Source organism: Diadema setosum, chromosome 10 (genome assembly GCF_964275005.1).
Source record: "Diadema setosum chromosome 10, eeDiaSeto1, whole genome shotgun sequence".
NCBI lineage: Eukaryota > Metazoa > Echinodermata > Echinoidea > Diadematoida > Diadematidae > Diadema > Diadema setosum.
In genome coordinates this window covers 26,719,567-26,735,781 of record NC_092694.1, presented here as the reverse complement: position 1 = coordinate 26,735,781, position 16,215 = coordinate 26,719,567, and the positions used below count along the sequence as shown (strand labels likewise).

The 16,215-nt window shown below is 39.5% G+C and overlaps 1 protein-coding gene across 1 annotated transcript in view; it reads left to right on the top strand.

Annotated features, from left to right (window-relative positions):
• LOC140234303 (proto-oncogene tyrosine-protein kinase Yrk-like) overlaps window positions 1–7,741 on the top strand; it is a 31,110-nt gene extending 23,369 nt beyond the window's left edge. Inside the window, exons 9-12 of the mRNA XM_072314367.1 lie at window positions 2,660–2,773; window positions 3,653–3,803; window positions 4,507–4,638; window positions 5,299–7,741. Coding sequence (XP_072170468.1) covers window positions 2,660–2,773; window positions 3,653–3,803; window positions 4,507–4,638; window positions 5,299–5,492 — 591 coding nt within the window. The 3' untranslated portion in view covers window positions 5,493–7,741. The remainder of the gene's footprint in view (window positions 1–2,659; window positions 2,774–3,652; window positions 3,804–4,506; window positions 4,639–5,298) is intronic.
• The last annotated feature ends 8,474 nt before the right edge of the window (window positions 7,742–16,215 follow it).

Sequence of the window (16,215 nt, the reverse complement as noted above, 5' to 3'; positions counted from 1 at the left end):
TGTGGTGTAGGGCTCAAATGAGACATGCGCTAACATGAACTCCCTTATAGTCAGTCATGAAGATGGGTGGAAGCCAGACTTGTCTGAGTGGGGCTTGCTATCATTCTAAACCAAGTCGTATGACCCAATTTAACATTTATCATTGATCAAGAGGGACATAGTGAAGCATATTGTTTTAGGATGTTACCAGCAGCACCCCTCGTTTAACGTCTTATTTCCATTCTAAACGTGTAGTGTTGTCAAGGAAATAAACGCACTTGCCTAATACCTCCCTGGTGCAACTTACAGATTGGGTGAAGGAATAGCAACGGTGACTATGAACAACACGACACACCGACTTTGGGCGTAGAAAAGATTAGATGCAATAGGCAAATCGCTCGAGAAAGTCTGGAGGAGGAAAGAAAACTGCTGTAATAATACAAATATAGGTTTTCCCGGTCAATTTCATACTTTTGTCATTCAAGTTCCTATTCCGAGCATTCGATTTCACGCATTCCACGCTCGCGGCACTGAATCAGCAATCAAATTCAAAATCCGGTCATTCGAATTCACTATCCGAGCATTCAAATTCACTCTCGGAGCATTCAAATTCACTATCGGAACATTCAAATTCACTATCGGAGCATTCAAATTTAAGAGAGGAGCACGCATTTCATCAAAGAGCATTCAAATTCATGTCAAGCTGGCGACAGAATGTCGTCGGTCATTCAAATTCGTGAATAGGCAACCATGTTCCAAATAACTGCATTCAATTTAACAGAAGTCCTGAATTTAGTTACTTTGGGGCCGTGTATGCATGTGTTTTTCACTTGGCTTTGAATATATTGGGATTTATGATGATTATTCATTTTTTTTTCAGTAGAGGTCCACCTGTTAAATGACAACTTTGAACTCGCGCTTAGCAAATAGGAATATACAGGCACATTTCCCTGGGATTGGACATGGAATGGAGGTCCCACGTGTAAATTAAAGAGTCACAACTCATGCACGTAAAAGATCCCACTTCATTTATTCATCGCAAAGAGCAAAACATAACTGGACCCCATAAAGGACCAGCTTTTGCAGCTGAATATGGGTTATCCAGCCATCTTCTTTGATAAAAAAAAAATTAGGCACTGTATAGGCCTACAGACGAGCATAATACGGAGGGTTGAGTGACACTTTCGAGGAAAAAAACACAATTTCGACTATATTGAAACTGATACATGAGCATTTTATACGTGTTGTTTGCTGTGTATTGCTGTCTTATTGATTAAATTTTGCGGGACTATATGAGATCATTGTGTGTCAATTTGTCTTAAATTGATGAATTGTCATTATATGGTTGGTGTTAGGGCCTTGTCAGCATGCAGTATCATCAAAAAATATGATTACTAGTCGTTGTGTTGTTTGGATGCACTGCTGATTGGACATTGCAATTTGAAATTTATTGAGATGAAAAACAAAGAATACATGAACAGAGAACAATGTAGAACACGTAAACAATCCTAATTACACTATATGCAAGCATTCATTGGTTGTGTTGGCCCTTTTTCCTTTCTTAAAAGTCTCCTCCATTTTCCTCGTTAAATTGATTGCACGAAGTAGGAACTTGATCGCCTAAAAATGAATTTGAACGCTCCAAACAAGCTCATTGGGACTATCACGTGACTATCGTATGAATTTGAATGCACGAGTAGGAAAGTCGGTGCTCGCATTTTGAAATTGAATGCCCAATCGTGAATTTGATTGCACGAAAACGAAATAGAACGCTCATAAATGAAATTGATCGCTCGGATTCTGAATTTGAATGCCCCAATATTTTCGCGTGCGTGCGCTGCGTGAATTTGAATGCACATTAATGAATTTGAGTGACAAAAGTATGAAATTGACCGGGAAAACCTATAATAATGAACATTAAATGTTACCTTCTGGGCTCTGCAGAATCCAAATTAATTGCGAAGCGAACAAAACTAGAGGATAATCATTATCCGGAGTTATTCTCAGCTATTGATATAATGTGCGAAAAGACTGCTTCTTAACAGTAGGCCTGCTTTGCTATTAAGTGTGCACTATCTCTTTATGTTATAACGGTCGAAATTTACTTTTGCTGTGCTTTTACTGTTGACCGAATTATTTCTTGGCTGACTATTGCTTAAAAGAAAAACAAACTATTCATTCAACTTTTCCCTTAGCAAAAGCTGATAAAAATAGAATGAAATGAAACAATTAAGTAAAAGCTGATAAAAAGTGAAAGAAATAATCACAACAACGCTTGAACTTTTTACGCTACTCCAGTGTCGACTATTGTCCTGGAAGTATCCCCTCCCCCCCCTCCCCCCCCCCCAAAAAAAAAAGAGAAAAAAAAAGGATAGGAGGAGTAGAAAGTCAAAGAGATTGTAAGCACCGGTTTAATGACATTTTGCTCAGTATGAAATAATGTGCACGTTAAAGGAAGGCAGACATCTACCCACAAACATAACCCTAGTCCTAATCCTAACCCCATTCCTCATCCTCATATCAAACTAAACCTAAAACCCTCTCTCAAACCTAACTCCAACCCTAAAGTTCTTGGAGCAAATATGACCGATGCAGTTGTCGCAGGAACAAATGTCGTGTCGCCTCTGAGCACCAAATGTAAGTTTGTCTATCGTTGCTTTCCCAACCCCCTCTGGCCCAGGAACCGATCTACATTGTGACGGAGTTGATGACGCACGGCTGTCTGCTGCAGTACTTGCACGACGGCGAGGGCAGGCATCTTAAGGAACCAGAGCTCATCGACATCACCGCACAGGTAGGCACCCAGAGTCGAGAAATTTTCGACGAAAAAATAATGAAAACTCCAAGAGAGTGACGGAGCATGCATCCTAGATTAGTGTGCCCTTACAGTATTTTGTTCCTATCTTTGTCGAATGTTATCTTGAATCGTTATTGCGAGAAACAATGTCTAGACATAGAATTATTATACAGTATGTCTCCCCCAGCCCCCCTCCAAAAGATACAATGGATTTTCGCATTGATGACTTCCAATATAATTAAACTATCTGAATGTTATTTCAGAGTCTTAAAATATAACATCTTGGCTATATTTTGCAGAAACCCCATTCAGTTTGGTTAAGTGGTTACAGAGAAATAAGGATCGTTGTAAAGCATGCATGTCTTGAGTCTGATTCTTCCAGGTGTAGCACTTGGATGCACTTGGAACTGCATATTAATGTGTGAACACAATGGACAGAGTTTGGAGGGAATGGATTCCTGCATGCTCTACAAAAACCCTAATTTCTCTTTGATTCTATCTATCTATCATGGCTACTATTTAGAAGAAAGATACTCCCCACCACTGATCAAGTCAATGCTTATCTACGTTGATGAAGGGCAATTTGTCAATCAGTTGCATTATGTAAATTATTGTTGTGTAAAGATATTTTCTATTGGACACTTCCGATACATTATGTTCCTGTAACCCACGAGGGTCTCTTGTCAATACAACCATTATGAATGTATAGGGTTCAGAAAGTAACTACGTCTGCGTTTTTCGCTGTTCACAGTTTTATAAAATACAAAAACAAACCCCGAGCTCATTGAATGTCCTTTCACCACAAATTCTCACTGACTATGATGATAATACGAGCGCGCTTATTCTCCCCCACCTCTCCATCCCCTCAAATATTAGGTTTCGGATGGAATGGCGTATCTGGAATCGCAACGGTTCGTTCACAGGGACCTGGCCGCCAGAAACATCTTGGTCGGGGATCACAGAAATTGCAAGGTGGCCGACTTTGGACTGTCCCGTATCATCGAAGATGAATACATTGCAAGAGAAGGTGAGTTTGAATCATTGGATAGGTGAACCGTGTTTGAGTGTCACTCTAACATGGCATTTCGAGGACACGAGGAGATTACGTATGTGTAGGAAATATTATGTGTACTAATGCTTTCGAAAAACTTTGTTTCCTATGATTTGATACAGCGTTATCAAGATGAGGTTGTTCAAGTTTTATTCCTATACAGAGAGACACATCAACGAAACACGTGGGATTTGTGTCATAACAACAACATCAACAACAACCATATCACAAGTATGATTTTTTAAGCACTAACAGTGTAAACATGTGACATGATTGTCATGAAATCGAGTTAACAAAGCACTCATTGCCTACGTATAGCTTGCTGTGGATAGCTGCAACGGGGGTTTCCTTCATCAAGAGTCGAGAGTCATGTGGTATTTTAGATTCCATACCAACGAAAATGTAACCTGAACTCGTCGATTCCTCTGCTCTAAAGAGCGCCCTCTGTGTTGCATTTCACACTATAACATTCGCATTATGGAAGGACCGAGGACGGAACTGATCAGTTATGTAGGAAGGACTATATAGATCTTCACGTGTTATGTAGGCCTAATTGCTTTCACATTTAACGAATCTGGCCAATTTCTATGAAATATGACAGCTAACAATAAAAGTAAGCCCTTTAGAAAAAGAATCAGATAGAAATGATACCCTTTTCTTTCTACAAATCTTCACGCAGGTGCCAAAATGCCCATCAAATGGACGGCCCCGGAAGCCATCAACTTTGGCAAATTCACCATCAAGTCAGACGTCTGGTCTTTCGGTATCCTCATTTACGAAGTCATCACTAAAGGACGTGTCCCCTACCCCGGTAAGGAGTGTAGTTGTCATGGAAACAGCATTGAATGCCCTCTTCCATAAAAACAACCATAACAAAAACAACAGCAATCATCAAATTGTTGATTGACAAATATGTATGATTCTTATGCCTAATGACTTTTTTGAAATACTTTACGTATTGGTATTTAAGTATGATAAAAGAATATCGTTAAGCCCCAGTCACACGGTCGCTAAGACAATCCTCTGCCTCCATTGTTGCGTCCCAAAAGTCCATTTAAAAATTACACTTTTTGCGATGCAACGCCAGACGCAGAGCATTGTTTGAGCAACTGTGTGACTGGGGCATTACGGTTATTCGTTACGACTATTACCGTTGTTAACCACACATGAGTAATTCACATTTCTTATATTTATTAATTGTCTAGTTGTCCTTGAGGGGATGGGAGATGTGGGTGGGTGGGGGTTGGAGGAATATAATGTTTTTTCTAAAGACTTAGTTTCTAAACTAGACGATCACGTGTGGTCAAGTTGTCGAAAGAAAGAGGGGATGGCAACCCAAACAGCTTTCCCGTCATCGGATGTAGAAAGACTCTGGATGAACCTCGGTAATGCTTTCCGTAGAAGAGGACTGTGATATCTCAAGCCAATAATTCAACCATTATCATGTCCACTTTCTATTGTCTCCATCTAGGCATGGTCAACAGAGAGGTGCTTGACCAGGTTTCCCGCGGTTACCGCATGTCCAAGCCCGTGGAGTGTCCCGACCAGCTCTACGACATTATGCGGCAGTGCTGGGACGCACAGCCGGAGAAGCGCCCGACGTTCGACTTTCTCCACTCTTTCCTGGACGACTTCTACCACGCATCGGAGATACAATACCAGTAAGTTAGCGTCGACGCCGGATAAATCAAGATTGCGCAATACCATGGATTCTCGACGCGCATTACCGTGAATTCTCGACGCGCATCAATCGCAATATGAGCGTAACCTTGCTCTCTCCACTGGCCTTTTCCACGCGTACCAGCCAAGCCCTTGCTCCTAACATGGCTTTCTCCCCTTGGAACAACCACGTCTTCCACTAGCAGTGGGTATAGGAGAGCACTGAGCGAGTGCTGGTTCTCGGAGGACAGTTCACAAAAAGTAATGACGATATACTGCCTGTTGCAATATGTTTAAACATAAACCGATGTTTATGCTCATGTAAAAACTGGAAGGACAATTTCGTACAACCTTCTATATCACCCGTGTAAATCACGAATACAGGGGAAAAAATCCCCGTGATATTTCATGGTAAATCTTGGGGAACATCGTCCGTGCTGAAGTTGCCTAGCATATCGAACAGTTTAAAGATTCGACCCTAGAAGAAACGTGATTAATTTCCTAATTACATGTACTACAATTTGCATGTCCTGAGGTTCAACGTTCCAGCCACGAGATTGCAAACAACCTTACCAGGACAGCAGTGCAATGTGTTTCCCGACCTCATTTTCTTGCTTAATGTACACTCAAATGAGTCTTGCAATACCAACAAGTATGTTTACTGTGTGATTATGTTAATATCAGCAGATAATCATCAATTTGTTGAAAGTATTATCCATTGACGTAATCTTGAAGTGCCTTGAAACTTTCACATTAAAAACTGACAAATCATTGAGAATTATGTTTTTCATGAATAACTTCCTAAAAGTAAATCATGTTCCAATTAAAGTATGAACCCTGTGTATTTATGACGTTAGTGCAACAACCTTAGAATTAGATATGAAACACATCCATACAGGGGACTAAATAATATAAAAAGGGCTTACATTTTTATTTTTGCCTTGTTGTGACTACTGTAGTATTGATCCTCTTAAACATCTGCCCAACCTGAAATCTAATCAAAATCACAATCAAAAGTATTAAGAAGTTAGCAGTAATTAGGATTATTTGATTCGTTTGAAAGGAAACTGCAGCTTTTGACGGTTGAAGCTGATTTAGCAGATTTCGGGAGAAAATGTCATTTGATCAATTGTTGAGTTATTGCTTAACGCATGAAGGAGCGTACAACCTATAATAGCAACTTACAATACACAATATCAGTAACTCCTTATGCAAGGTTGACTATAAAAGCTTTACAATTTAAAATTATTTCAATTAATTAGCAAATCGCTAAATACGACACTATAGGCTGTAAAGTGCCAATCTAAAGGGCTGACGTGTCAGTTTGAGGGGTCAATTTGAACGAACTTACACAAAATATGCAAACTCTATCACCATTCGTAGCGCAAGTGCGTCAAAAGTCTTCATAACAAATATCTGTCGTTTCATTACAGAATCTTTATTGTTTAACCATTTCTGTTTCAGAAGATATGGCTGAATGTAAAATGTTTTTCTTGTTTGTGTTTTTCCAGTCAAGAAATAGTTGTACGGACGTAGCGCAAACAGGTTAATAAAAGAAAAAAAAAGAGAGATAGGTTAATGTAATAAAGTTTGTGAAGTCAGAGATACTATTTCAACGCTGCAATCGAGTGATAGAGAACTGATAGCATACAACAAGACTCGCGTAAAATTTCACTATGCCACGACAAAGAGAAGGTGTTAACTGACTCGTGGCTGGATATGACAAGTCTATTTGTGCTAGTTCCTGATAATGTACGATATTGGAGCGTTTGTAATAGATAATCTCTACACCTTAGTGCCTCCTAACGGAAAGAATTCCTATAGGAAAATACAAACAAGAATACACATGTATATACTATTATTGTGTACACGTACAGTGTATGCAGTTGTGTGCTATTTTTCAATGCTGTAAAAACTGTATGATGATGTTTGTAAATATGATTTTTTTTTTTTCTTCTGAATTGCTCGTCTCTTATCGTATAGTGGATGGAGGTAACCATGAATGTCAGTGCAATGCCTATTTCAGGATGGCCGTGGAGGGCGCCAACCAGTGATATCCTAGGGTCTGTTGCGGTAGAAATTTATGTGTGTATTTTTGTAGATGGAACTAATATATGCAAATTGATGAGACTTACTGTGTTGTAGAAGGACCGACCCTATTGTTGTATTTTGTACCATATATGAGGAATATCAAATCTATATTGAAAGTGACAATTTTCTTTTTTTCCAACATTATAATTATGTAATATTAAGCGAGAGAGAAGTATTATATCAAATAAACTGCACGCCAAACCAATTTATGTATTCAATCATTGATTCATCTCTTTCGCATCGTCAACACACAAACATACTTAGCAGAAGGCGTCATATTTTCTTATCATCACGATGGCTGTTCAATCACATTTACATGAAATTTACTGTTGTCCAGTGCTCTGACCGAGAAGGCTGACCATTCATCGAGTAAACGCAAGGGGGGGGGGGGCAAGGGTAGTACTAATGGTTGAGTTAAGGGTCAAAGATATGATATCTCCTCAATCCCCCATCCCCATCGACGGGGAAAATCCTGGGACGGTACCCTCGGAAGCTTTTAGGTGTTTACATCAATTATGTTTCCGGCTTTTGTTTTCTTTGTCTGTTTCTTTTTTTTTTTTTTAAAAGAGGACGACATGTTTGTATGTGTGTGTGTGTGTGTGTGTGTGTGAGCGTTTGTGCATGTGATGTGTGTGTGCATGTACATGCTGTTGTTCCTAGACAGCAAACCCCCCCCCCAAAAAAAAAAAAAACAAAACAAAAAAACACACAAACAAACAACAAACAAATGAAATGAAAAATGAAAAAAAAAAACACACACAAACACACACAGACACCAAGCATTTTACAGCTTCCTACCCCTACCCCTTTTTAACCCCAGCAGCCCTTTTCAGGGGCCATTAAACACCAACGACCCTTTTGTTTCAGTGTTAGCAAATCCAACGGCCCTAATCTTATGGCTCATGTGACACTAAGTGAGACGCATCTCGTGGTGTCTCGTCGTATTGATAAAGTTAATCCAGCGTCACCGATTCTAACTTATATATAACAAAAAAGACTCTGGGTAACAGACAAGAAACCAATCTAAACGAAATGAAATATGACAGCGTGGCGTATAGTAAAGGTCATTATTCACACAAGTCAATGATATGTTAACGGTGTCCGCATATTAAACAAGAATCGATGCCAAATAAATCACGATTCTTGCCTCGGTTGGTAAGCCTACATTTGATGATGTATAAAAGTATAAACCCCCTCATGAAGCATCGTGGTATGTAACATACAAAATGTCTACTATTTTTAATACCTGCAAAGCTATTCGCCAACAACTCGCTGGTGAGGACAATAGATATGCCCACACTGACCACATGGCCATCCGACGCAGAGAGAAAAAATACATCTATTTTAGAAACTGTACATAGCATTGAACCACCTGCCTAAACATGAACAGCAACCACCGATTTGGTTTCCGCTGCATGGGCTTCACAAAAGGGTACACGACAACCACACAGTAGGAACTTCGTGTCAGCTCGACCGACTACACAGCGTTTTTATGTTTTTTTATCTTGTATTCAAAGAGAGCGTTAGATAGTCAAGCCAAATATCCCTTTCATCAATGTGCACCCTAAACAGTGCAAAACGTCCTTTGTCATTGGTCTTTAAAGCGCAACAGCCCTTTCTGGGCGATTTAACACCAACGACAACTTTCGTTTCAGTGAAATCCAAGGGCCATATTTTATGGCTCACATGACACCGAGCGACGAACGTCCCATGATGCGGGGGCGCTGTGCCATAGTGGATAAGACTCCCGACTCCCAATCGGAGGACCCCGAGTTCGATTCCCGCCTATAGTGCTTACATCCTTGGACAAGATATTTTCACCCACTACGTCTCTTTCGACCCAGGTGTATAAATGGGTACCTGACAACGCTGCGTAATAATAATGGCGGGACCCTCTGGTAGAGCAGTACATGATTATGGCAACATTGAAGAGGCTACCCTGGCTAGATAAGACCTTATTGTTTCTATGTCTCGTTACGATCCTTCGTCACCAATTCGAAGATGATAAAGAGGGACATTGAAATATACACGTAATACAAGGAAAAGTCCATCAAACTGGAATGAAAATAAAATAGTAACCTTAAGCAAAATTATGACATGCACTTAGTCGATTATATTATGTCAATATTATCCATTACATACAACTATGTTAAAACATGCTTCTTGCTGGGATGGTATAGGTTTGATGTAAATATATTAAAGGACATCTATATAATACATATAACCCTTTTTACACTTGTGTTTCTGAACCCCGTACTTTCTCTGACCCAGGACTATCGTTAGTCCCGTACCAATTTTTTCGGCTTTTAACACTCGCCAATTAGTCCCGTACTAAGCTCTTGTCCGGGGCTAACATGGCTAAGGAGAAAATTGACCTTTTTACACTCGTATTTCTTAGTCCGGTACTTTCCAAACCACATGAATATTCATGATTACGCTGTGCACTGTACACGTACACGCACGCACCGGCAGCACTTGATTACCTCGTTTCTGATTGGTCAGTTTGGGTCGGACTTCGTCTCCGTCGCTTAGCCCCGGATTATTTTTTCGTTCTTTTTACACTCCCTTGTTTGGCACCGCAATTGCGGTGCTAACCCTGCTATTTTGCAGGGCCAGATAGTACGGGATTATCGGTGGGGCTAGCCCACTTTGGCAAAAACGAGTGTAAACAGAAAGTGGGCTAAGGATAGTCCCGCACCAACGGTGGGGCTAAGCCCCCCCCCCCCCCCTTAGCCCCACCGTTGATACGGGACTAAGTAAAAATTTACAAGTGTAAAAAGCCCTTAAATAGGAAATTAGGTGAAGTCGCAGTGGTCGTTATTTTCTTATATTACTTCATTGAAATAACTTCATGTAGGTTTATGCATGTACATTGTGTAGAATCGTGCCTTTCCTGCCTCGACAATGAAAATCAAGATATTACACATATCATTATTATACACGACCGCCCAGCTTAAAACTCACAAGAAGTGAGCAAAAATGAGTTTCCACTTTTCTACCTTTTTGAAAGAGTAAGGTCTACGCCTGAAAGTGATATATAACTTGGTAAAATTGGACCATTCTATCCCATTTAAAGGGATTGTATAGTTTTGGTTGAGACCTAATTTCAGGTTTCTAACATTTTTTTTGGGGGGTGAGATAATGAGAAACCTGTTATGAAATATGAAAGAGCATGTAATTCTATGAGGAATTTAACGTTTATTTGATGAAAATTGGTTATGAAATGGCTGAGATATCCCCCCAAAGAGCGAATCTAATAAGTGTGGTACCCACACTTTATTACGATCACTTTGTTTTACTTTGTTTTTGGATGTTTCAGTCATTCCAAACCCGATTTTCATCAAATAAACATTGAATTCCTCTTATAATGGTATGCTCTGTACTATTAGGTTTTCCCGGTCAATTTCATACTTTTGTCACTCAAATTCATTAATGTGCATTCAAATTCACGAAGCGCACGTACGCTAAAATATTGGGGCATTCAAATTCAGAATCCGAGCGATCAATTTCATTTATGAGCGTTCTATTTCGTTTTCGTGAAATCAAATTCACGATTGGGCATTCATTTTCAAAATGCGAGCACCGACTTTCCTACTCGTGCATTCAAATTCATGCGATAGTCACGTGATAGTCCCAATGAGCATGTTTGGAGCGTTCAAATTCATTTTTAGGCGATCAAGTTCCTACTTCGTGCAATCAATTTAACGAGGAAAATGGAGGAGACTTTTAAGAAAGGAAAAAGGGCCAAAACAACCAATGAATGCTTGCATATAGTGTAATTAGGATTGTTTACATGTTCTACATTGTTCTCTGTTCATGCATTTTTGTTATTCGTCTCAATAAATTTGAAATTGCAATGTCCAATCAGCAGTGCATCCAAACAACACAACGACTAGTAATCATATTTCTTGATGATACTGCAACGCCTCAACACCAACCACATAATGACAATTCATCAATTTAAGACAAACTGACACACAATGATCTCACATAGTCCCGCAAAATTAAATCAATAAGACAGCAATACACAACAAACAACAAGTATAAAATGCTCATGTATCAGTTTCAAAATAGTCGAAATTGTGGTTTTTTTTTCCTCGAAAGTGTCAACCAACCCTCCGTATTATGCTCGTCTGTATAGGCCTATACAGTGTCTAATTTTTGTTTGCTTCATTTTCTATCAAAGAAGATGACTGGATAACCCATATTCAGCTGCAAAAGCTGGTCTTCCATATGGGGTCCAGTTAGATGTTTTGCTCTTTGCGATGAATAAATGAAGTAGGATCTTTTACCTGCATGAGTTGTGACTCTTTCACACATGCGACCTCCACTTTATGTCCAATCCCAGGGACATGTGCCTGTATATTCATATTTGCTAAGCGCGAGTTCAGAATTGTCAATTAACAGGTGGACCTCTACTGCAAAATAAAAACGAAATCCCAATATATTCAAAGCCAAGTGAGAAACACATGCATACACGGCCCCAAACTAACTAAATTCAGGATTTCTTTTAAATTGAATGCAGTTATTTGGAACATGGTTGCCTATTCACGAATTTGAATGACAGACAGGATTCCGTTGCCAGCTTGACATGAATTTGAATGCTCATTGATGAAATGCGTGCTCCTCTCTTAAATTTGAATGCTCCGATAGTGAATTTGAATGCTCCGATAGTGAATTTGAATGCTCGGATAGTGAATTCGAATGACCGGATTTTGAATTTGATTGCTGATTCAGTGCTGCGAGCGTAGAATGCGTGAAATCGAATGCTCGGAATAGGAACTTGAATGACAAAAGTATGAAATTGACCGGGAAAACCTATATTATCATAGGCGTTTGCTTGGTATCTCGCAAAAAGTTAAAAGCCTAATTCTCATCTCCACCAATACTGTACCATCCATTTAAAATGTGATTGACATGAGAGAGAGAGAGAGAGAGAGAGAGAGAGAGCGAGAGAGAGGGGGAGAGTTAGGAGGTACAGTCTCATTAAAAAGAGAGAAAAGAGGATTAAAAGATTAAGGTCACTCAGGTGTGCTGTGTATGATTGGAAACATTTTTTATTTTGCGGTGAAAACAGCGCCCGTCCGCAAGAATATGTTCTAGAAAAACAAACAAACAAACAAACAAACAAACAAACAAACAAACAAACAAACTCCCCATATCTCGATTGTTGCTTTCTTGTAAGCCGTAAATTTTTGAGTGGTGCTAAAGACATAATAACTCTCTAGATGGTAAAACCATGGACCTAATATAAAAGGACATTCATCGTATTGTTGATTAATTCATGCACCTGTACATCTCAAAAGCGCCACAAAGACAGTTTAAAATGCTTTACTGCTTTAATTGATCCCATCATCGTCACCGTCAGCAAGCCAGGAGAGGAACAAGACGGAGATTCGATAAATCTAAAACTATAATGCGCAGAAGAAAATAACTCACAAATATCGAGTAAAGTGAATGTGCAGGTGTGGTGTATGATAGGAAATCATGCCTCAAACAATTTCGCTTGGTAGAAGCAGGCAGTTTTTAAAAGAAAGCTAACATTTTGGCAGAATGATTTTCATTTGTGATCCCAATATTTCACTTTTTCGCAGCTTATTCCGGAGCAAACAAGGATGGTTATAGTAGAGGATAGGTATATCTTGTCATTAGGCAAGGTCTTATCCTTGTGCGAAAATGTGCCAATCAGCAATCCGCGACGTCTCCGCAATGTCTCAGAGACGTCTCAGAGACATCGCCGAGACGTGCTGGAGACCAGAAAAACTAGTGAGAGGTCGCGGAGACATCTCCGCGACTCTACTTGACGCTGTTTGACCTACTTAAAAACCACGTGACCTATCTGCGTGCTGACATCCTGCCTAGATCAAGTCAGGTGATCCTGCAGCGGCACCCTCATATTTGAAATTTTTTGGCACCTGCCATAACTCGTCTCAGAGACGTCTCCTTGTTGAGACCGCAAGACATTTTTATGTTGGAGACGTCCCTGCGACTGCTGCGACTGATAAGTTGGAGACGTCGCGGAGACGTCTCCATTGGTGAGGTACTAGCTTTATGAAACAACCAACATATCCTGGTCCATTACAGAGCATCCTAATCTGCGACGTTTTGTAGGTTTTGAGCTTGGCGGCCACTACAGATTGATTTCGACCAATCAGATGTCCCACAAGGCTATTATTCTAGTGGCCCGATCGGGCACGTGTGATTCAAAATTGATTGTTATTATTATTTCCATTACTTTAAGAGAATTACATTTCTCTTTCTGACCACCGGAGGAAAAGGTTAGTGTCTAGCCCATGGTGTGTTATATGATTGTCAAACTATATTATTTACATACGAACATGCACACACAAATGCTTTCTATTCTGCTCAGAGGTTTTTTTTTTTTTTTTCGGGGTCTGGTTCACCTTTTTCGACAACATGATATCAATTTGTGCAACAGCAGTAAAGATGAACGATCGTCTTTAGGTATTCTAGTTGGAAAGGCATGTACCTTCATCCCTGAGAGAGAAATTAATCTATTATGTTCGTCACGATGATCTCCCAAACCAGTATCAATTCGAGAAAAGGACAATGGCGACAAGAATACTTTCACACATGTCTACAAGTTTTGCTTCAATGCAAATGTAGCTCCAATTTCCTGAAACTGTTTTTATGTGCTCATGCATGCACGCACTAATCTTAACTTGCCAGTATTGTTTGGATTTTTTTCATCAGTAGCCAGTGGTCTATGTTAACTCGTGGATAAGCCATTCCACTGACATGCAACATTGTACCTCCGGTCAACAAGAAGTTCGTGATGACAAAATAGGGATTGAGGGAATGAGATAATCTCTATTTGACAAAAGGGTCCACTTATCTGTATCAATTGGCGCAGCAAGCACGCCACCGATTTACGGTGGAATAAGAAAACGTGTATGACTCTAAATGCAGAGAGATTAATGCTAGGATCTTATCGACAAATATAATCAGAAAAAAATATTTCACCTAGTTTGCTCTTTTGATTGTGACGAGCATCACATTCTTTCTTAAAACAACAAGTGGAACCTTCGAATAGCTCTCTACAGCACTACTTCGTACATCCCAGAACACTGACATAAATGTACCACTCATCTAAAGCAATGGACATAAAAATGCCATTCGGAATCAGTGGACCACAAAAAGAATTTCACGTTGTTTTAATAAAACATGAGAACTTTATCAATGACATGTCTTTTTAAGTTCAAAACCTACAGCAATATGAGTTCTCAACCGTCTAAACAGAATATATAGGGGTCTTTATGTTATATAAATATATAAACCTTTCGAAAAAAGTAGAAAGAAGAAGATTAGATGGAACATGGAATAAAACGAAACCAAAATGATATACAGAAGTATACCACACAGTGATGTATATAATATTCTTGACATTAACAACAGAAACATTGCTATTAACCCAGTGGATATTGTATATACAAGCTTTTAATTACTTGTTTACATATAAACATTCTTGTCCTAAATCTATTTCCAAGTAAGTTGTGATGATAGTTCAGAAACTACCTTCACCTATAGGGCTTAGGCCTACATAATCATACCGTTCCCCCCCCCCCAACCCCGATGAAAAGTGCATTCAACCTTGTGAATTTGTCTTAGCTGGTGTCTATAATGTCGTGTATGACGTTGTCAGGTTGTGTCTGTGTACACGTTTGTTGTTGTTGTTTTTGTTTGTGTGTGTGTGTTTGTATGTGTTTGTGTGTTTGTGTGTGTGTGTGTGTGTGTGCGTGTGTGTGTGTGTGTGTGTGCATGTGTGTGTGTGCATGTGTGTGTGTGTTCATGATGATGCACGCGCATGCGTATGTACTATTAGAATAATAGGTAAATCAAGGATGTATAGGCTACTTATCTTCTTCCGAGGAGTTGCTGTGTGACATAGTCTGAAGCGGCGCCAAGGCAAGTGTAGAGTTTACGGTTCTTAGGACCGATAGGACGAGAAGGTCATTTCGTGTCTTACAGTCTTCGAGTTCTCCATCCTTAGAACGGCTCGCTGCCCAAGCTGTGCTCATCATCATGGCCAGAAGAATCATTGTCGGTGTTCTTCTGCTCTTTTCTCTGACATCTGGTATGCATGTGTCTTTTGCTTCCTACCTTGAAGAAGTGGTCCTAGTCTATTCATATGCCAAATCTTATGCTATTTGTTGTCAAAATCATTGTATTCTATTTTTTTAAAACAATAACTTTCATTATCAACGCAAAGTTCTGCACAAGTCACTGGACCAATCGGTAATGGGTGTAATGGCCAATTAACGACCAGCCTGAAGTTCTGATATACATGTACTTTTTTTTTCAGTGGATCTCTGATTATTAAGATTGGTGAAAGTCCAGCTTCATGTAAAATATACAGAATAAATTGAGATACGCAAAGGGTGGGCCAATATGTTGCTCAATACAATATATCCATATGGTGTAACTGAAGAGTAAAGACTAAACAGAATTCATGGATGATTCAAAAATATTCCCGGGAAATTACTCTCTACTAGAATATTACCAGCATGTTCTAAATCCACAGTCTGATGATCGGAATCCGATCAAATTGATCGTGTATAGTTGGAAATGGATTATCAAAATGCAGAAAAGTTAAATGTTGTACACCTCGAATTCCTTC